The 21,145-nt window shown below is 40.4% G+C and overlaps 1 protein-coding gene across 1 annotated transcript in view; it reads right to left on the reverse strand.

Annotated features, from left to right (window-relative positions):
* Nucleotides 1–4,322: 4,322 nt before the first annotated feature.
* RORA (RAR related orphan receptor A) overlaps nt 4,323–21,145 on the reverse strand; it is a 99,696-nt gene continuing 82,873 nt past the window's right edge. Inside the window, exons 6-10 of the mRNA XM_062206047.1 lie at nt 19,703–19,835; nt 18,970–19,077; nt 17,358–17,468; nt 15,266–15,378; nt 4,323–13,686 (exon numbers count right to left, since the gene is read on the reverse strand). Coding sequence (XP_062062031.1) covers nt 13,522–13,686; nt 15,266–15,378; nt 17,358–17,468; nt 18,970–19,077; nt 19,703–19,835 — 630 coding nt within the window. The 3' untranslated portion in view covers nt 4,323–13,521. The remainder of the gene's footprint in view (nt 13,687–15,265; nt 15,379–17,357; nt 17,469–18,969; nt 19,078–19,702; nt 19,836–21,145) is intronic.

Raw genomic sequence — 21,145 nt, forward strand, 5'->3', positions numbered from 1 at the left:
CGGTGTGCAGAATGCTCAGAAGTGTGCATCAGCTCTGTATGTTCTGGGGGAGAGGAAAAGCTATTGTGTGTTTTAGTTTTTGTTTCTGTTTTTTTCCTGTGGGGAATAAAGCCCATTGGACCGGAAAGGGGAGGGCAGCCAGAGGTGATTCATGCTGTGCTAGAGATTTGGGGCTTCTTTCTCTGGTATATGGGGAACCACTCTGTGCATGTTAGCAACTAGTGAGCTGTAATCTATACATTATAAAAATCACCTATTTACATGTATCATGAAGTGATTTTTAGTCAATGTACAGGATATTGCAATCATCTACACTGCCAAATTTTAGAACATTTCCATTTTACTGACAAATCTTTTGTGTTCATTTGCAGCCAGTGCTGCTTTCCACACCCAGCCAGTAACTCATCCACTTTCTGTCTACAGATTTGCCCTTTCTGGGCATTTCATGTACATGAAATCATGTGCTATCTACTTTTTGCATCTGGATTCTTGGTGTGCTTTTAGGACCATCCGGGCTGTAGCATGTGTTGTTAATGCATGCACTTCATTTTTGCTGCTTATTGGTAGTAGCTCATTTAAGGACATACCCCATTGTGTTGAACTAGTCAACGTTTGATGAATACTTAGATGTTTCTACTTTTTGGCTATTGAGAATGATGTTGTTACGAACACTTGTATACAAGTCTTTGTGTGACCTTTGTGTTATTTCTCTTGGGTAGATATCTAGGAGTGCACTTGCTGAGTTGTGTGATGAATTTCTGTTTAACTTTTAAATTGCTCAGTCATTTCCCAAAGTGATTGTGTAACTAAACTCTGGAGTTGTAAGCAGACAAAAGAGTGGGTTTTCTATTTCTGTCAGATCCCTAAGTTGAACAAGAACCCATTCAATTTTGGAGTATCTATAACGGTATGGACTTGGTTTATGATGTTTGTCACATCAAAACTTCAAAAAGGTCTCCTAAAACTGCAAGTACCAGCAGAGTGAAATTGTCATAATTATTATTAGGTGTATATTTCTTCTTGTGGACCAAAATCAAGACAGAAATGTGCAAGATGTTTTTCAAAAAATACATTCTTATATTTGGCTTCCTTTGCTTGATTTTTTTTGGTGGACTTGGCATTGGGGAATTGCTAACTTGGTAGCTACTTCATTCAGGGAATTATTTCATGGGTTTACAGTCACTTGTAAGGTACTTTCAGAATAGCTCTCTAGCAAAGAAGTTCAATCCAGTGATTGACTTGGAAACTATTGGAGGCTGTATTGTTGCTAATAGCAGTTGGTTCAAATCAGGCTTTTCAGTGATAAATGGTATTTCCAATGGAGAGGGAATCATCATTGATCTTGAAAATCACCCAACTACTCAGGCCCAGGATCTGTTGTCAGAACAAAATGGCCAAGTGTTCAAGTTTTTCTATTCAAACCATTTTCTTATTTATTTATTTGCAAAGTAGAGTGATGGGGAGGAGAGAGAGAGGAAGAAGGCAAAGAGGAGGGAGAAGGAAGAAGAAGGAAAAAAATTAGAAAAAGAAGAAAGGAGCAATATGGGATGCTGGTATTGCAAGCAGCAGCTTAATCTGCTATGCCACAATGCTGGCCCCTAAAATATATTTTGTTATGTTGTATATTACATGGTCCTTGCACTGAAGAAAGACCCAGAAGTAACTGTTTATCTGAATACTAGTGTATTATAGGAGTATCAGAGAGAGTGAGCGAGAGAAAGACATGTTGATGGCCGAAATAATTCCAAGCAGAAAAAGTTATAAATTTATGTTTCCTTTAAAATACAGTATATTATATCAGGGAGGTAGAGAATGGGCATGGGACCTTTTGTTAGGAGGCCACCATCTATATTAGTTTGGGGTGAGGCTAATATTAAAATTAATTTTAGGTCTTTAAGCACAGAACAATTGATAAATGAATCCGTTTCTGTCCCACAAAAGGGATGTCATCCAAGAATTTATAATACTATTTGAGCACTCCATCAGACACCTAAACAAGAAACGCATTGCTGAGAGATGATTATATTGTAGTGGAGTCAGTATTTTTCTTTCCAAGTAGAAAAAACATTTACAACTAGGTGCCCAGATTCACTCTTATCTCTTTGCAGCACCACTGGTAGTATTTTTCTTCAGCTCACAACTGGTGGTATAATGACAGGATAGAGTTCTTATTAGTCTCCTAGAATGAGGCTTCGATTGCTATTGGGAATCTGGGCTTGTCTTGAAAGACAGTAGCGGGGTGGAGGGGAACTATTGGTGTGATTCTTCTGGAATCCAGGAGGGTTTACTTAACAAAATTTCCCTTTTGGAATATTTTTAAAATTTTTTTAAGATGGTGAGATTGATTGATTGATTCATCAAAGTCCGATTTTGTGACTGACTCCTCAAATGGCTACAGTAGCTGGGGACTGGGCCTGGCCCAAACTAGAAACTGGGAACCCACTCCTGGTCTCCCATGTGGGTGGCAAGAACCCAAGTACTGGAGCTATTGTTTGTTGCTCTGCAGGGTGTGCACTAGCAGGAACCTGGAATCAGAAGTGGAGCCAGGATTGGAATTCAGGCACTGCAACATGTGATCCTGGTGTCCCAAGCAGCATCTTAACTCTTGTTCCAAAAAGTCTGCTTTTGAGAGGCTGTATTGTTGGATCTTGCCCCATGAAGAAAAGTTGGGTAGTAAACAGTAACAACTAATTTATTCTTGTGATTAGGTCTTACAGACAAGCCTATGTTTATTATTTTTCTTTCCTATAATTTATTAACAATCTGACATTTGTTCTGATTTTCCTGAGACCATTATAAATGTAATTCTAAGCTGTCCTCTTTATACTCCAATTTGAGTACCTTTCTTCAAACCAAGCAAACTAATCCAAGATGAACAGAGGAGTATAAATAATTTTTAGCAGGTGGAGTTGGGGCATGGGTTTGGGCAAAGACCTAAAGGTGACAGATTTCTTACTTTGAACTCTATTACTTTCATGGATTTCCTCACATTGCAGAGTGGTGAATAGTTAAATATATATAGAACTTGACAGTCTACAACGATTTCACAGGCATCATCTCAAACTTCTTCTACAAGGTAGCTGGAAATAAAAATAGATTTGGGGAGTATTGTTATAAGCAGCAACTTTCAGGATCAATTCAAATATTTATTGAATGTCAACTGAACTTGAAGGACATATTTATATTGTAGTGTGTGTGTGTGTGTGTGTGTGTGTGACAATACCAACCCAGTTAGCTTTATTCCGACTTCATAATATGTTGTTATTTGGATGTCCCTGAGATTACTTGTAAAATAATAATGAAGTTTCTGCACTGTTTTAACTGTGTGATACTTAGGGGTGAACCACAAATTTAACATGGATTATGTAATCTATTCAAAAGAAGGCTTGGAAGTGGGGGCCAGGAAGTGTGGATAAAGTCAGATTTCTAAAGCAAAGGTGAAAATGTACACTATGCATTCAAGATTTCCCTCCTACACTCAGGGAAGACATCACTAATCAACCATATGACATCCTTCTCCTTTGAGACAGGAAGTAGCCTCCAAATCCCCAATTGTGTGTTTCCAACTGCAAATACTAATCAGTGGATGCTATCTCACAATTCAGTACATTGTTCTGATGGAAAAGGCAGCTTGATCCCTGTATATATTTTTCGCCTTGCAAAATTAAAGTGAATTTTTTTCAAGTCTTCTACCATAGACCAGTGCTTCTCAATCTTCATAGGCATATCTGCCACCTGGGATGTTAGGAAAGTGCAGATTCTGACTGACTAGGTCTGGGTGATATTTGGGTTTCTGCATTTCTTTTTTCTTTTTTTTTTTTTTTTGACAGGCAGAGTGGACAGTGAGAGAGAGACAGAGAGAAAGGTCTTCCTTTTGCCGTTGGTTCACCCTCCAATGGCCGCCACGGTAGGCGCGCTGTGGCCCGCGCACCGCGCTTATCCAATGGCAGGAGCCAGGTGCTTCTCCTGGTCTCCCATGGGGTGCAGGGCCCAAGCACTTGGGCCATCCTCCACTGCACTCCCTGGCCACAGCAGAGAGCTGGCCTGGAAGAGGGGCAACCGGGACAGGATCGGTGCCCCGACCGGGACTAGAACCCGGTGTGCCGGCGCCGCAAGGCAGAGGATTAGCCTAGTGAGCCGCGGCGCCGGCCGGGTTTCTGCATTTCTAACAAGGTTGCAGGTGATGCTGATACTACTGGTATTGGGAGCATCCATGAACTATCAAGGTTACACTGGACCATTCACTAGAGACAGATAAAGGGCAGAAAATAATGACAACGCAACTCAGTAAACAATCAAAAGGAAGAAAACCAAGGCGAGTGTTCCATTAGAAGCTGAAGTTTTATTATAGGATAACAGTACATAAAGCACATCTAAAATTGATGTGTTCAATGCACTTTTAATAAAGGTAATGTAATATTAAAGGTACAGTTTCTAAGTACAATATAACAACATTCATATTAGAATGAAAATCAGAGTATTTAAAAGACAACATTAAATCTCTCTTTTTTACAGCTTGTATTTACAAAATGAATCAAAATATTTTTTTAAATTCAGGACTTAATAAAATAAACAGCTGGAAATAAGCAGACTACTGTCAGAGTGAAATGAAAAGAAAATCCAATGTAAGTGATAAGTCTGGATGATCCTGTAAATAAAGATCATTAGCAAAGGTTTATTAGGTCAATACTATTTTTAGGATTCCCATAAATGGCTTGCATTTTTAGTGTGGCAGAAAAGGAGTTTTTACATACTGTACACCAAACAGACAGCAAGTATTTATAGGGACAGTATTACTGTTTCCAAACCTGTACGTATATTTACAGAAGGCTGAGTCTGTTACTCACAGAGTTTTGTGAAATTTGTGTGCTTAATCCTGAAGACCTACACACAAGTAGAGTTAGCATTTCACATGGTCTTTTAAAATGCAGTTTTTATATTCAGTTGTAGAAGAAAACGTTAACCCTAAGGCTTGACATACTTTATACATTTACCAAAACAACCCAGGAAGAAAGTTTTAATTGGGCACATTTGTTGTCATTTTAATAACTATCAGATGCTAACATGTGCTGGCCATTGTGCAGGTGCGGAGATACAATCTCTAACCTGGGGAATCTTAGGATGTTTAAATGATAGTTGGGAAAAAAAAAAAAGTTTCAATCTGTTTCCAAGTCAGACACTCAAGGAATGATATTATTGTTAAGAGATTTCTCCCTGAACTATAGCCAATTCATGTTAAAAGGTTAACATTAGCTCTCCTTAACCACACAATTGTTTATAATTAAGGTAACAGAAAACTCTTCCATAAAAATGGAAAATGTCTAGAATTGTGGGTAAATATGCAATACATGGAAGCCAAGAATCATGGCTTGAGAATTTATCACCTTCAATTATAAAAAGTGCAGTAAACAGAAACATTTGCTCTATATTTATAAATTGCTCAAAAATCTTTGCTAAAGATCTTACAAATTCAGTAATATTACAGAACAATTCTAATCAATATTTAATAAGGTTAACTACATCCTTAGTTAGATATTTGATACAGTTTGATTTTTTTGTTGAGCCAGTGGATTCTGGGAGAATGGGTGAAACAGTTACTGAAGCTCACTCTTAGGTGCTTTTGAAAAGGAAAGTCCTTCACTCAATTCACGGAACTGGGTGAGGTCGTATTAAAACAAACGTCCGCCAGCGTGGCCCGTGTGGTGCCAGTGCTGGCTGCGTTCTTCTCAGGACTCGGACAGCAGAGGAGAAGTTCCTTCTGCCATCAGGCCGCCTGGGATAGTTCATATAAACGCCTGTTACCTATAACAGGAGCTAAGGATGCAACACTGTCCGGTGACAAAAACAGGATTCCCTAGTAAGAAGAAAAAAGTATAAGTGGGAGAGTTTTCTTGCGCATCTTGAAGGCCTGGCAAATTACTTTGCAGTTCAGGAGTTACAGTATAAAGCTGAGGAGCAAACATAAATGCTGATACGTTTTCATATATCCATATTTATAAACAAATTGACCTTTTGGATGTCAAATATCCATACTAAGGAAGTAGTTTTATCCTAATTAAATATACTCTAGAATAATTTATATGATATTATGTATTTAAAGAGAAAAGCATGTCCCAAATCCAGCACTCTGATACAGCTGCCAGTTGGGTACAGGTAATATATATATATATATATGTATATATATACAAATATATAGTTATGCTCAGTGAAATTAACAAGACCCAAAGGTGGTATTGTCTAGGAATAAAAGGGATTTTTTTTTGTTCACAAAAGTAACTTATCTAGCACCACACATCAGAAAAACACAAAAATAGCACACTCTAGTTCTAAACAGCTATGTCTAAAATAGATTATATAGTAAAACCAGTATTATACAGCATATTGTGGATTTGATAAACAGATAAATATTTGCACTGAGTAGGCTGTTTATAATATAACGTTTTCTTATCTATACAGGATGAAAGCCAAAAAGTTAACTGTATAGAGATGTGCAGAACAACATTAAATATTATGACTCAAAAGCAGGGACGAAGGTAAATTTGAAAGAAGAGTAAGAGAAAATGTTTACAGGCCATTACAAGTTCTTAAGTTAATAGTAAATAAGGAATCAATTGCTCAAGTTGAAGAAAGCAGTAAACAAGAGATTGCATTTACATGCAGATGTCTAAAATTGGTATCTCATTTAAGTCTATACACAAAAATCATTTGTTTTATTGCTTGACATTCAGTTATGGCTAGATTATTTAACCTATTTTTTTTTTTTGTACTTTGGAAACAATATTGTTAAAGGTGCCATAAAAATGGACAACATTGAAAACGGTTTGCAAATAAACCACCTAACACTGCAGTTCTTTATACATAATAAAAGCCTTGTCTGGGGTTTGTCTTATGTTAAATATATTTAAACTGGGAAAATATGTTGTAGCTTGAAGCCTCCCATCGGCCCAAACATCCAATACAAAAACACATCTCCACAAAAGGAGCAGGCAGACAATACAGGTACATTTAAAGAAGCAGCCAGCTAATGTCCTAATGTTCAAAAATTTTACCACTGTTTGATAATAAGATTTCAGACCATTGTGGATAAGAAACGAATTTTGGATTCAAGAAGATGTGTACAGTACGTAGGGATTTTTTTTTTTTTTGTGAAATCATTTTCACTATATTGCTCAAGAATGATCTGCATTTACATATGCAATCTGTTCAATGGTGATCAAATTCCTAGAAATGGTACTTATCCACATGAAGGGAATAATGAGTGAGACAGAAATCACACAGCAACGCTGGAGAGAATTCCTCGTCCTTAAAGAAGGACCCAACAGCACGTGCAGCATGTCAAAGCTGATAGCAAGCTATCTGTCATTAGTTCTTAGAGGAAGAAAAGGCTAAGTGCTACCGTGGAAAAGCACACTTCAAGTAAACGGCAAACGTGGATTCCCTCGGCATCTATTTAAAATACTCATATTCACTCTCTCCATACAAGACTCCATGTTATGTTGCGTCATTGCACACAGGTTGTTGTGATTTGGACTGAATATTTTGTTGCTCATTTATAAATCAATGAATGACTGAATGTATTTATTGCTCTAAGTTCTGAAGGTCTGGTTGAACATGGAGATGCACTTGGTCTGAAGCCAGGCTTGTGGATTATTATTATTATTTTACATTATTCCAAGAGCCTGACCAAACTGATCTCACTTCACTTACACACAAATAGACAAGCAAGTAGACCCAGAAGTGAAATGAACTGCTTTGTGCAGACACTGGTACTCTGCCTCCTCATCTCTTAAAAATTAGCAGCAACAGGAAAGGCTATGTAACTGAATGTGGTAGAACATCTTTATCATAATAATGTTTAGAGGCAGAATGAAAACCTGTATTATAGACCGTGAGCAATCAATCAAGCTTTGCTGTTGTAATTGCATTTCAGGGCACACAGTTGGATCTGTGGTAAAAAGTTGTTTCCATGGGGTTCTGGAGCATAACTTCATTGGGAAGAAGTGGCAGTTACCTGTCATAATATGAAAAAGTATAACACACGTGTTTGTATACTCATACAAGGGTGCTTTGTAATGTTTGTGAGAAAATGGGATTAAAAGTATGAATTTACTTTGTGCAAAAAAATTTTTGGTGCAGAAATGTTTTTCATAATATATGTGGAAAATGCATATTATGAAAAAACTATGCATTGATTTCAAAAAATCTTTTTGCACCAAAACAAACTCATAATTTTAATTCTATTTCTTGTGAACTTTTTAAAGCACCCTTGTATACTCATATACTGTGTGTGTGTGTGTGTGTGTATGGAGGGGGAAGAATTCTGCCATTTTGCTCATCTAAAATAAAATAACAAGGTGAAGTTTATCATGTTTAATTTTCTCAGACTTGCGCTCCTCTATGGTAAGGAGAAATAGGTGAATCTTACTCTGAATGTGTATTCTGGAAGTCGGCCAACAATGATGCCGAGTTTCCTGACTTTATGGAAGGTAACAAAGAGGACTGTGAGAACAAAACTACTTTTCAGTAATGTCACATGCAACCCTAAAAGCTGGCCCACGTTGCCATCATACAGGCGAGTTTTGTTTTGTCTTTAACTCAATTCATCAGATCGTGGAAGTAAGAGTGGCTTTATGTATGGGTGCTTTTGGTTTGCTTCTAGAGGAGGACAGACAGTAGATACTAACGTTTCAAAAAAAATAAAAATAAAAACATGTTTCATCTTTGACCTACCCTCATTATACTCATAGGGTAGGTTTCTCATCTCGGCACTGATTTCTAAAGTCTTAATCCATAATTATATAGGATTTGAAATAGTTCTTAATGTATGTTGCTATGTTTTTATTATGACTTTTATTACTTGAATTATTCAAGCAATGGCAAAGGGATTAAGCAAAGGCTGCCCCGAACCAGGCTCTGTGCTGGCATGTTAACATATTATCTTCTGAACACACCGGAGTAACTGCACGGCCCTGGAAGGAGTTAGTCAGTGTTTCGAAGCACACAAGACAGAAGAGCACATAAGTTTTGAACTCAACAACATGAGACAACAGTGAAGAGTTTACACACAGTTCTATACAGTTCGCTTGTGCTTTGGAGGGATAATATCATTATCATTGTTAATAAGAATAAAAAACACATTTTGTCCCAGTAGTACCGGCCACCCTGTTTTTAAGAGTTTTAGGAGATCCCTGAGCACATTGTTTCTGACTCGCAACCCCAACTCCAAATGAAAGGGCTTCTGTCGTTCCCAAGATGGATTGTCATTCACAGTAAGTCAATCATAAGGTGCTTATTTACCCTTCTGTTTCACCAATCAGCACAAAGAACTGTCAGAAAATAACTTTTTATTATTATCTTAAAATAATAGCACTGGAAGGACAGATGATTGAAACAATCAATGTTTGAAACAGTGGCTTTAGGATTATTATCTGGCTGCCCCTCAACAATTACAAGTGATTCGATCGACATTCCTTAGCCAAAAACAAAAAGGCGCAAAAAACCCCCAAAAAACAAAAAAACAAAAAAAAAAAACTGTACAAATATGTATTTTTTCCCTGAGGGATCAAGGTACACCCGCAAGTGCTCTATGTACATATTGCACTAGAGAGGAATGAAGAACATGTGCAAAAAAGCAACAATGAGAAGCTTACGTACTACTGAAACTCTTTCGTGAAAGATTCTACTAGGTGGTTTTGCATTTTGGAATGTCGGAACACAAACAGCTAGCTATTCCTTAGTCTACAACTAAAAACACATATTTCTACTATGGCACATTCAATGAAATAAAAAGTTTTCCAAAGACAGATAGACAAATTCCATCAAGAAAATAATACAAAGTTTGTTTGTTTGTATTTTTTTTTTTAGAAAATTACATTACTTTCTTTCTTTGTTTCACATTACAAAATCTTTTTTTTCTTTACACAAATCACATTTTATTGCAGGAATATTTCAAGTGCCATCAAATATTTATAGAAGGGTTAAAAAAATAGAAGTCTCTCTAAAGTGGTCCAGACAAGGCTTTGAATAGAATAAATCTTTTTTTTTTTCCATCTTCTAGTTTTGATTTAAGTATTTTGAATACATTTTCTTTTCCATTGACACTTAGTAGCCTAGAAGCGGTCTGACACACACACACACACATCACACACCCATACGCAAAAGCACGCACACTCACACTCCTTCCTCACCTAACCCTCAAACCCACCCCCATACGCTCACAGACATCTGGTATCCCCACTATAAAGAACAACCAAACATAGAAGCAGTGTCTTAAGTCATGTTTTCCTTAACTTAGGAAGGGTGAATCAGGATGCTGAAGACTTAAAAAAAAAAAAAAATCCATAGCTTTAACACAAATTAGGATGCTGTACACTTAAATATCCATAGCTTTAACACAATTTGTAAACTGTCCAAAAAGCACTTTCATCTGCACTTTTGTTTTCATTGTGACCAAGGCCAGTTTTTTTCACAAAACAGTACAACCGTCTGGACACCATTATAACAGGTTATTCAGGCTTTGCACAAAAAGCCTTATTTACCTTATGTGAGAAAACAATTGTACAAAGGCATTCTAGCAGCCTGGCTGATGATAATGTGATTCCAAGAACGATTGAGAATGAATGTTCTGGTACCACTGAGTATTTTGTGTCACCATACAGGTGTTTCCATAATAAGGAAGAAACTAAAAATGGAGAGTTTTTTTTCACATCTTTTTTGGGACTTCCAATTTTTTTTCAACTGAATTTTCTGTTTAACTTCAGATCCCATCTTAGATCCAAATAATAGTCAATTGTTCCCTCGCCTTGCAGAGCACATCTCTGTCTCTATGATTCGGCTCCTCTCCAAGTCCACCTGCTTTCCTTTCCCATATGCAGAGCAGCAGCATCACGTTATTCTACCGTGCGTTGCTGTCAAAGCAATGTCACCGTGGCATGACTATTATTGAGATTAGAGCATCACTGCTTTTTTTTTTGCATTAGGTCCATGCAAAATTCTTCTAAGTTCCTCATTATGCTCTCTCTCACCCTTAAAGAAGTTCAGTTAGCTCTTCTGATGTCATGAATGGACACTGGAATTAGGTTTAGTTGCTCTTTAATGCACTAGCACCTGAGGCTGGTCATATTCAGAAAGCTTTGGTTAAAAAGAAGTTAATATACTTCAATAAAACCATCCCCAAATTTAGTGAGTCTGACCCAAAAAAAAAAAAAAAACAACCAAAACACTCCCACCCCATTGTCTTCTCCCAAAGGAGAAACAATAGGAGAAAAAGTGGACAAATAAATAACTAAGCTTGGTACTCTTTTATGAGTATAAATACTATTGATCTTTAAAGGAACTATGCTTAATTAAATAAAAAAAATTTGACTTAACCCTTCTTGCCCAAATATAAATACTATATGCTGACAGCTCACCTCTCTATATAAACACACACAATTTTATATGCCTGTAACAATTTTAAGTAAATATTACTCTTGTCTTCTCTTTATGGTTAAATCCTTACTATATTTTTGAAAAAAAAGTTTTTTAGACTCCATACACACTCTGTGTGAGTAACTCCTTGCCCTTTCCCAAGTCCCTCAAAGAAATGAGCTAGAAAGTCAGTGGAGATAAAAACAGGTGCTCTGGGAATTAGTCACAGGTTCCTGTGGAAAATTCTGGAGGGACCCTTGTGGGAGACAAGATCCTTTCTCAGACGTAAGGGGCTTCTTAGGAACGCTACCTTTACTCCATGGGAAAGGTTCTTTCCTGTGACAAGCATGGTTTCTGATGTAGTACCAATAGTTTGACTATCACCCTAGAGTGACTGACATCATCTTCCAAGTGCCTACATTCCCAAAAAGTCACTTGTTTTAAAAATACACATACATGTTCATCCGACTGTTTCTTCCTCCTTCACCCACTGAGATTGTTAAACACACACACACACAAACTTAAACAAGACAATGCAATGTTTCTCCCCTGAACACAAAAGCCTGGCATTCTTCTAAATAATTAATAAAATAAATTACAGTCCACAGTTTTCTAGTGAAGATAAATACAAGTCCATGGTTGCGGCAAGCATCAACTTCACTTCAAAGGCTGAAGATATTTAAGAAACTGGAGCAATGTTGTATGTCTCCCACACCCTGCCTACTATCCCTGTCTATAAAATATGGAGAGCAATATTTGAGAGTAGTAGCATTTAGAAACAACTAGTCTAGAACTAATGCTCCCTGCAATAGTCTTAGGTTGCTTGATGAGACCAAGAACATAAACCTTCCAAAAAAATGCTTCATGTTCTCACATGGGGAGTGTGCGTTTGCTCCAGATAGAATCTTTGGGTCCTTCTTTAAATAAAAGCTAGATTCCAATTAATATTCTCAATACTGACTTGTTCTCAAAGCACTGAGAATTCTAATTTGAGACTGTGTCATTATAACCACTGAATTATATAAAACAAGCCTCCCTCCCCTACTGCCTTCAGAACGTGGCATTTTTTTTTTTTTTCCCCAGGAAAAAAAAGTGCATGAGGGTATGAGACCACAGCACCAAGCAATCATTCAACTTTGTATGAAGCATAAACACATCTGTCCTGAAACTACCCAAAGAGCGAGGTGTAATTTAGGGAGAGTTCAAACTCTAAATTTTACATGTGGGAAAAAACAAAAAACAAAAAACCTCTAACATGGTGATTTCTAGATATGACCAGCCAGTCTTTTAAAAGTCCTTTTTGTAAACAGCAGCATCAGTACCTCCCGACGTACCTTCCAAGCCTTCTCAGTTTAACTTGTGTTTCTGGCGCACATGCGACACGACAGTGAACACGCTAGCATTTAATTTAAAGAAAAAGGTGCAAAATGAAAGTGCCTTATCAATTCAACAGGAAAAGCTACACCAGTAACTACATTTTTATATTAATTAAAACAATATATAAACAATATCTCTTTGAGCTATATATAGTCTTCATGCCCATTTCCCTGTAATATATTATAATGCTATTGTTGCTAGTGCCATGGACCCTTTTCATGCCATCCCGCTGACTTGGCAATAATCGGTGGAAAAAAAAAATAATAAAAACTTCCTTCATGAAACAAAGAGCAAGTTGTGCAAAGTAATGCCGCAACCTCCGCTATGCACACCAGTCACCGATTATTGCTGGACTCTCTGTTGTCACTGACAGATGGGTGACTCTGCAGAAAGTCTCTGGGCAGTGAGCTATAAGAAAAAGGAAATCGTCCGACTTCAGGACCCTCATGCTGCTGTCAACAGAGGTCGACCATCGTGGTCGAGAAGTCTCGACAGAAAAAGGGTCCATATCTGTAGGCATAATGGAAATCATATGCATGAGAAAAACAAGTTCAACTTTTATTTGTTTTCATGGTTTCCCCTCCTTTGCCTGACCCCCCGATCACCAAAAGATGTGCAGTGTGTTGGCGCTCCAGGGCTGTGCAGGGCCATACAAAGTGTCTCGGTTAATTTTGTTTGTTTTTTTTGTTTTCAGGTTTGTACTTCAGACATTCTAGGAGTGCTTAGGTGATACATTTACCCATCTATTTGCATTGCTGGCTCAAATTCTGAAGTGAACAATTCCTTGTATAATGGAGGAAAGTGAAGTCGCACAATGTCTGGGTATATTGCTTTAAATGCCATTAGCTTTTCTGTATGTCGTCCACATAAGGCTCTTAATGTAGACACCTTGCATATTAGCTGGAAGTGGAAGAAAAGACATGATGTCAGGGGCAAACAGGCACGAGAGTTACAAACTTGAGGAATCTGGATTTCCTCCCAACATTGCTTTGCATTAGTGAAACACGACTGAAACGACTTGAAGATCCAGGAGTAGGGGATTGGTGAAGATAAATGGTAAGACAGGCATCCGCTACGATTTTGAAGATGAGTCATCTAATAACCCAAAAAGAGGTTCACAAGCAAAAGAAGGCCCACTTTGTCAGTGGGCAGAGTCAAGACCAGAACCCACGGCTCCAGCTTCCTCCTGCTCGACCCTTCCCAACCTAGCCCTTTACCACCTTGGAAAAAGAAGGGGGTGGTGGTGGTGGTGGTGGTGGAGAAGGGGGCAGCCGTCGGGGTTGAGAGCCCTGTAAGTAGATGATGGACTCCCCCACATACTTTACGCAGAACTGACACTGGTCAACTCCAGTGACAGCTTGTTCTTAATGAAAGCTTTGCCAATAACAGAGCAACTCCGGGGCAGAGCCAAAGGACTGACTCTGAGGGCCCGGGTGAGAGTCCACACACTGGCCACCGAACAGCTGAGAGAAACAGTGAAGTTTGCCAAAACGTGTTCAGACTCTACAGCACTATACAAAGGCAGGCCACTTTGTATTTCAATTCATGATGATCTTCTCTGAGAGATGTTTTCAGCAGATCTTGTTGGTATGTTAGGTGCTCTAGGTCCTAAGAGGACCTAACAGTACCCTTGCATTGAGTGAGAAGATGGGAAAGGGAGGGAAGGTCTTCTCCCTTCCATCTCCCAACCCTACCCCACTCCTTCATTTAACAGATGTAAGATCAAAAACACAACAGCAGTTTGTCCTTGGTTTCCTCTTTCTGACCTAACCCAGCTGTCAGGAGGAAAGAAAACCAACAGGAAACCAAAACCAAAACCATTCAAATAATTCTTTATAAAATAAAACAAATAATTTGAGAAGGAAGGTTATTTTTTTTTTTTTGCTAAGACCAAACTACATACTATTCGCATTACCACTGAAAGACATTAGCATATTTTCAATTGACATCCTAATTATATTTTTTAGTGTGAAAGATAATAACTAGCAAAAGTGAAATCTTATGCCCTGAATACAGGGGAATAATAGGAAATGAAGGATGAAAACACAGAAGTCACTTAATTATGAATGAATTTAATGGGAAAGGACCTATATGAAATATATGGTTTCCTACTTTGTCATTCCTTCGTAAGTCTGTCCTTCCAATTCAAAGATTCTTTTTAAAATATATATCCCTGTGAGTGTTAATTCTGCTTTAAGGCCAATTTTGAGGGAATAGGAAGAGGATTTCCAGAATACATTAAGGCTGAAATTTCCTCTATTATTGCAGGATACTTTATAATTGATGACCACGAATAGAATTTAACCTGAACTACGAGCGTTGACCCTCTAGGGTTCTTCGACATGGCTATTTCTGTTTGTAGCCTGTGGCTTACTGATGCTTGTGGGGACTGTCATGACTTCAGGGGATACTGGAAGTAAGGTCTGTCTGTGCCAGGGGCTGATTCTGGCCAGGCCTCCCAGAAACGCCTGGCTCTCACCTTGGTTAAGATTCCGTCTTCTCGGTGATTCTTCTGTAGGACATGCTGAAGCGCCAGCTGAATTTTCTGTTGCAGTTTTTCAATCTTTACCTTCTCCTGCAGCCATGAGCGATCTAACATGAAAAATGACACTCTTTAGTAGTCCCCGGGAGGTGGCAGGACCCCCTTCCTCCTGAGGCTCGGATGCAGGATTATCACGGCACTCACCGGCTACTAGTCTCACTACTTTTTGAAAATGTGCTCCTGGCTGGCACCGTGGCTCAATGGCTAATCCTCCGCCTGCAGCGCTGGCACCCCGGGTTCTAGTCCTGGTCGGGGCGCCGGATTCTGTCCCGGTTGCCCCTCTTCCAGGCCAGCTCTCTGCTGTGGCCCGGGAGTGCAGTGGAGGATGGCCCAAGTGCTTGGGCCCTGCACCCGCATGGGAGACCAGGATGAGCACCTGGCTCCTGCCATCGGATCAGCGCAGTGCGCTGGTCGCAGCGCGCCAGCCGCGGCGGCCACTGGAGGGTGAACCAACGGCAAAAGGAAGACCTTTCTCTCTGTCTCTCTCTCACTGTCCACTCTGCCTGTCAAAAACAAAACAAAACAAAACAAAAAAACAAACAAACAAAAAAAAACAAAAAAAAAGTGCTCCTAAAGGAGAGGCAGAGCGATCTAGGGAAGTTAGAAAGCAGGGGGTTAGACCTTTGCATTCTTTTTTTTTTTTTTTTTGACAGGCAGAGTGGACAGTGAGAGAGAGAGACAGAGAGAAAGGTCTTCCTTTGCTGTTGGTTCATCCTCCAATGGCCGCCGCGGCTGGCGCGCTGCAACCGGCGCACTGTGCTGATCCGATGGCAGGAGCCAGGTGCTTCTCCTGGTCTCCCATGGGGTGTAGGGCCCAAGTACCTGGACCATCCTCCACTGCACTCCCGGGCCACAGCAGAGAGCTGGCCTGGAAGAGGGGCGACCGGGACTAGAACCCGGCGTGCCGGCGCCGCAAGGCGGAGGATTAGCCTAGTGAGCCGCGGCGCCGGCCGACCTTTGCATTCTTACGACGCTTCAAGGAAGGAAGGAGCCTCGTCTTCTAAAGGAACGGCATTGATGTCCAGTGCCACCCCTGTCTCAGTGCAAATGACACCGCCTCGGCCCCTTGAGCCCTGCTAACAACTACACTTCTGAATGAGGTACTCCTCTCCGTCCTGCCAGCCTTTTTTTTTTTTTTTTTTTTTTTTGCAAAATACAAAAAACTGCCTCATAATGCAGAGCACCTAAAAAATCATCCATGGAATTCCAAACGACTTCGGGAGTGTTGATTCAGAGTAGTCTCCGCGTGTAAGAACTCCAAGCAGAAGATAATAAATCTGCAAAACTGATTATCCTTGAGAGACAGAACTGGCTGAAAATATACGGTGAATTCCGACAAACTTGTGGATGACACCCAAGAAGAAGCAGGATGTCTTAAGAGCCTTGTTCTGGAGACTGGTGTGTGAGGGAAGCCAACCTTACTGGACCCCAGCATTCCTGTTGGTTAATTTTGGACTGGGTTGTATTCAATTCTCATTTTCTTAAGATTTTATCTGAAAGGAATGAAGTCTTTTTAAAAGAGTATATGTGTGCCGGGGTGGGCGCCGTGGCTCACTTGGTTAATCCTCCGCCTGCGGCGCCAGCATCCCATATAGGCACCGGGTTCTAGTCCCGGTTGCTCCTCTTCCAATCCAGCTCTCTGCTGTGGCCCCGGAGTGCAGTGGAGGATGGCCCAGGTGCTTGGGCCCCTACACCCACATGGGAGACCAGGAGGAAGCACCTGGCTCCTGGCTTTGGATCGGTGTAGCTCTGGCCATAGTGGCCAATTGGGGGGTGAGCCAATGGAAGGAAGACGTTTCTTTCTGTCTTTCTCACTAACTCTGTCAAGTAAAATTAAAAAAGAGTATATGTGTGTGTGCGTGTGTATGGGGGAGGTAGTATAGGAAAAAAAAATTAGATGTAAAAAGGCTTGTAGCCACTCTTGGAAGGCCCCCAAATATTCTGTAGCCAGTGTAAGTTTTTATCCAACTTGTGGAACTTCTTTGCCTGAACAACGTTAAGCCATTTCATCTTGCTTTGGTTCTCTTACCTGCCGACATCAGGACAAACGCAGAAAATAATGCAATTTCATCTTCAGTCAGGTGCATAGAACATAAACTCTTTCCAAATTCAAACACAAAGCTAATAAAGTCTTCACAACCTGCCAGGATTAAAGTAGAGTCGGTTTAGGATTATGGTTATTATCTGAGGAGAGAAAGACAGAAGGCAGTGAAGAGGGATATAGTAGTTCAAGCCCTGAGCAGGTGGTACATTAACATGGCCACGGCTTAACAGTTTGAAATCTTTAAGTCTGTTTACCCATCGTCACTGCCATCATCACTACCACTGTCGGTGAGAACAAGGAGAGTAATGTTGGGTCGGGATTGTGATGTCAGGTGTTGCTCTCAGAGACTGCTTTGAGTTTCTTCCTATTTCAGAACAGCCCTATGGGGGAGAGGTTATTACCTTCGTTTTCGAGTTGTGAAAAGTAAGACTTGCAGAAAAAAGTTAGGAACCTGAGGTCATGTGGGCAGGAGGTACAGCCCAAGACCCACACCCAGCCTGCCTGGCTTCAGGGCCCATGTCATCCACTAACAAAGTCTAATGGCTAAAAACAAAGTCTAATGGCTAAAAATGAAATGAGATGTTAAATGCACCTATTTTTGTTTTTGACTCAATAAGTGTACTTCAAGCATTCATAGAAAAATGGAACAAAAATGTTTATTGTGGTGCAAAAATATTTTGAAATCCATGTGTAGTTTTTCTCATAATATGCTTTTCCGATTAACTTTGGGAGGATCACTTGTCTATTATCTAAAACACCCTTAAAACTGTTAACAGGTGACACAACCTGGCCATAAAAATACTGCAAATGAAAACATAATGATTCCCTAAAATAATAATTCAATTTCCTAAAGACTGGTTAAATTTTATGTCTGTTCTTTCAGATTTGAATATCATGTGTGTATGTATATGTGTATGTATGTTAGTGGGCTCCACTACCTGTAGCTATACATACTTTGCATCGTGCATCTTTATAATAGTCACTTAATGTACTGTGGCTTTCCATTATCATATTTTACAGAAAACCAAACTTTAATTTTTATTTCATTTTATTTGAAATGCAGAGAGAGACAGAAGCAAACAGACGGAGATGGCTCCAGTATTAGGGTCCCTGCTTCCCCTGGGGGAGACTGAGCTTGAGTTCCTGGCTTTGGCCCCTTCCTCTTTCCCTGCGGACTGTTGCAGGCCCTGGGGGAGTGAACCATCAGATGGAGGGTTTTTCTCTGTCTCTGCTTTTCAAATAAAAATAAATTTGACAATTCAATTTTTTTAAAGAAAATCATATCCTGTGAGTTATCCACGTTATTTATCTCCTGTAAATCTGGTTCTTTAAAAATATGAAACTGGAAGTGTATATAACAAATTATGATTATAATACGTCTCCAATTACCAACTAGATAAAATAAACCTTGAGATCTTTACATGTAACACACATAAAACGTGTCTGAGCCACGTGACTTTTTAAACCATGCAGTAGAATAGGTGTGAATGCCTTTAATTTTTGTTTGTATACAACCACTTTGGATTTTGTTCAGCCAGAGCTTTCACCCACCCCACATGTCTCTGGTCTAGAGATGGGCGCCTTGCGATTTCCTTACCTAAGGATTTGAAGACTTCGGGGCTAGCATACTTCCCGTCAAAGTACACGGAGTTGTTCTGAGAGTCAAAGGCACGGCACATTCTGATGAAGACCACCTCTAGAGAACCTGAGCAGAGGCAGAAACTGGGTCAGCTGGTCTCAGGGAGTTGATTTCTCAGGTGTTCGCGTACAGACCCCTCTCTGAGCCAGCACAGTGGGTGCTGTGTGCAGCTGAGCTCGTGGCTCTCAGTTACATCAGCCGTCTGTGCAAAAGGGCAGCTGAGTACGGGGAGCAAACACTGCTGTGCTGAAGCTAAGGCCTGCTGAGCAGGAGGGAGCATGGTTTCAGCCTTGCAAGGGAGAGTCTCCAAGTTGCTAGGGAAGCATGCGTTCACTTCCTGAAAACAGACCGCTCAACACCAGGGTTGCGTTCCACAACCTTTTGCCTGACAGCTTAGCAAAAACTCCAGAGGATCTGGAGAGTAGAAACCAAATACAGGGGATGGTAAAATTCGGGAACGCAGGTGTCTTGTCTTCTTTTCACCCAGAGGCAGAAGCAAAATGGAGGGCATGTTTCCTGAACAGGAGCTCGAAAGTCTGGAAAAAGAACTCCATTTCTGCTAAGAAAAACCCGAGCTACTGTCACTGGCGGAAAACTGTTGCCGACACCTTCCTTAGCAAGCACTTCTTTAATAAGCAGCTGGAAAGCAGGTTAGGAAGAGGCATCAGAATTCACTTGCAAAAGCACATACCTGCTTTCAGAAGCACAATTTGATCGTTTTGACACAGTTCCATAAATCCATCAATGCGTTTGGCAAACTCCACCACGTACTGTATAGCTTCTGTGATTTTGATGGCACACAACTGCCACATCACCTCCCGCTGCTGTGGAAGACAGAGCACATCAACAGACATGGTTACTCAGTATCCTTGGCACAGCTGGGCTGACCGATCCTGTTTGGTAAAATCCTTATTTGGAAATGGATTCAGAAAGCCTAGGGGATTAAGCAAATACATAGTTGCCCAGTCATTTGGGTTATGAAGATGGCTTCCATGTTCTTTCTCATCTCCTCGGCTTTGTGGCGACAGAGGGACGGTGGGGAGATAGGGTCATACAGAACACAGGCTGAAGGGTCAGGGAAGCCATGCATGTCACTGCCTTTAGCCCTGGGCCACAGCGGGCAGCAAAGCAGGATCACTTTTTAAGCAATTATTTTGCCTTGGGAAACTTAATACCTCTTTATGAGATAGCATGGAAAATAGTCAATTAAATTTCCTGTGTGCCTACCATGAGCATGGTATTTCTATGACATTCTTGTTTTATTTCATTTTCATATGAACATTCCTCCACCCCTCTGCCCCCGAAATGGCCACTAAAACGGACAGGAGCTTTCACAGTTAGAAAGCATAAGACGGAGGTGTCAACAAAAATCCAGCTTCTCGTTCCCATTCCCTATGCCTTGATGTTTCTTACTGTTTCCTTCTCTGTCGATTGGACTACCGTCATGACCTGCTATCTCAAAGGCGAACAAAGTAAAGGGCTGTTCATTTCCCAACCTGTGCTGCGAAATTCGCCTCACATGCTCGCGCTCCAGTGCAGCTGAGGGTGACCTGGGTCTGTTGCCTGCTGCCTTGCCTGGCTGTTTCCTCAATCTTCCTTTAAGATGGTCCCCACCAATGTAATGGGGTGGGAGACGTATGGACTCACGAACCCAGAGTCTCGTGTGGCCCTGATGTGTGTCCTCTCTGGCCTCGTGCCAAGGCATGTTGTTTTTTCATGGAAGCCGGGAGAGGATGGGCCTTGAGTGTCTCCTTGGTCCTTTCCCAGGCTGAATGTCTATGATAATTGACAGGTACTACAGCCTTTGCTTTCACGAAAGACAGGGTGGGCAGTCACATACTCCTTGTCGCCAGCTCGTTCTCCCAGTCGAGTGGCTTTGTTGATCAGAGTGCTTCGTAGAGAAAGGCACGTAGCAGCCCTACGTGTTAGCCTCATGGCACTGGGCTGAAAGCAGAGTTATGACCGTGGCTTCTAAACCTTGTGTGTGTGAATGTGTGAGAGAGTACTCCCTAAATGCCTTCCTTTTAACCTCTGGAAACAAGAGGCTGGGATTATTTTACATCAACTTCTAGACCTTAAGATCTTTCACTGTGTCATCGGGACAAATCCCAATTCACTTCAGCTTTGGAAACTG

This window comes from Lepus europaeus, chromosome 11 (assembly GCF_033115175.1).
Source record: "Lepus europaeus isolate LE1 chromosome 11, mLepTim1.pri, whole genome shotgun sequence".
NCBI classification, from domain to species: domain Eukaryota; kingdom Metazoa; phylum Chordata; class Mammalia; order Lagomorpha; family Leporidae; genus Lepus; species Lepus europaeus.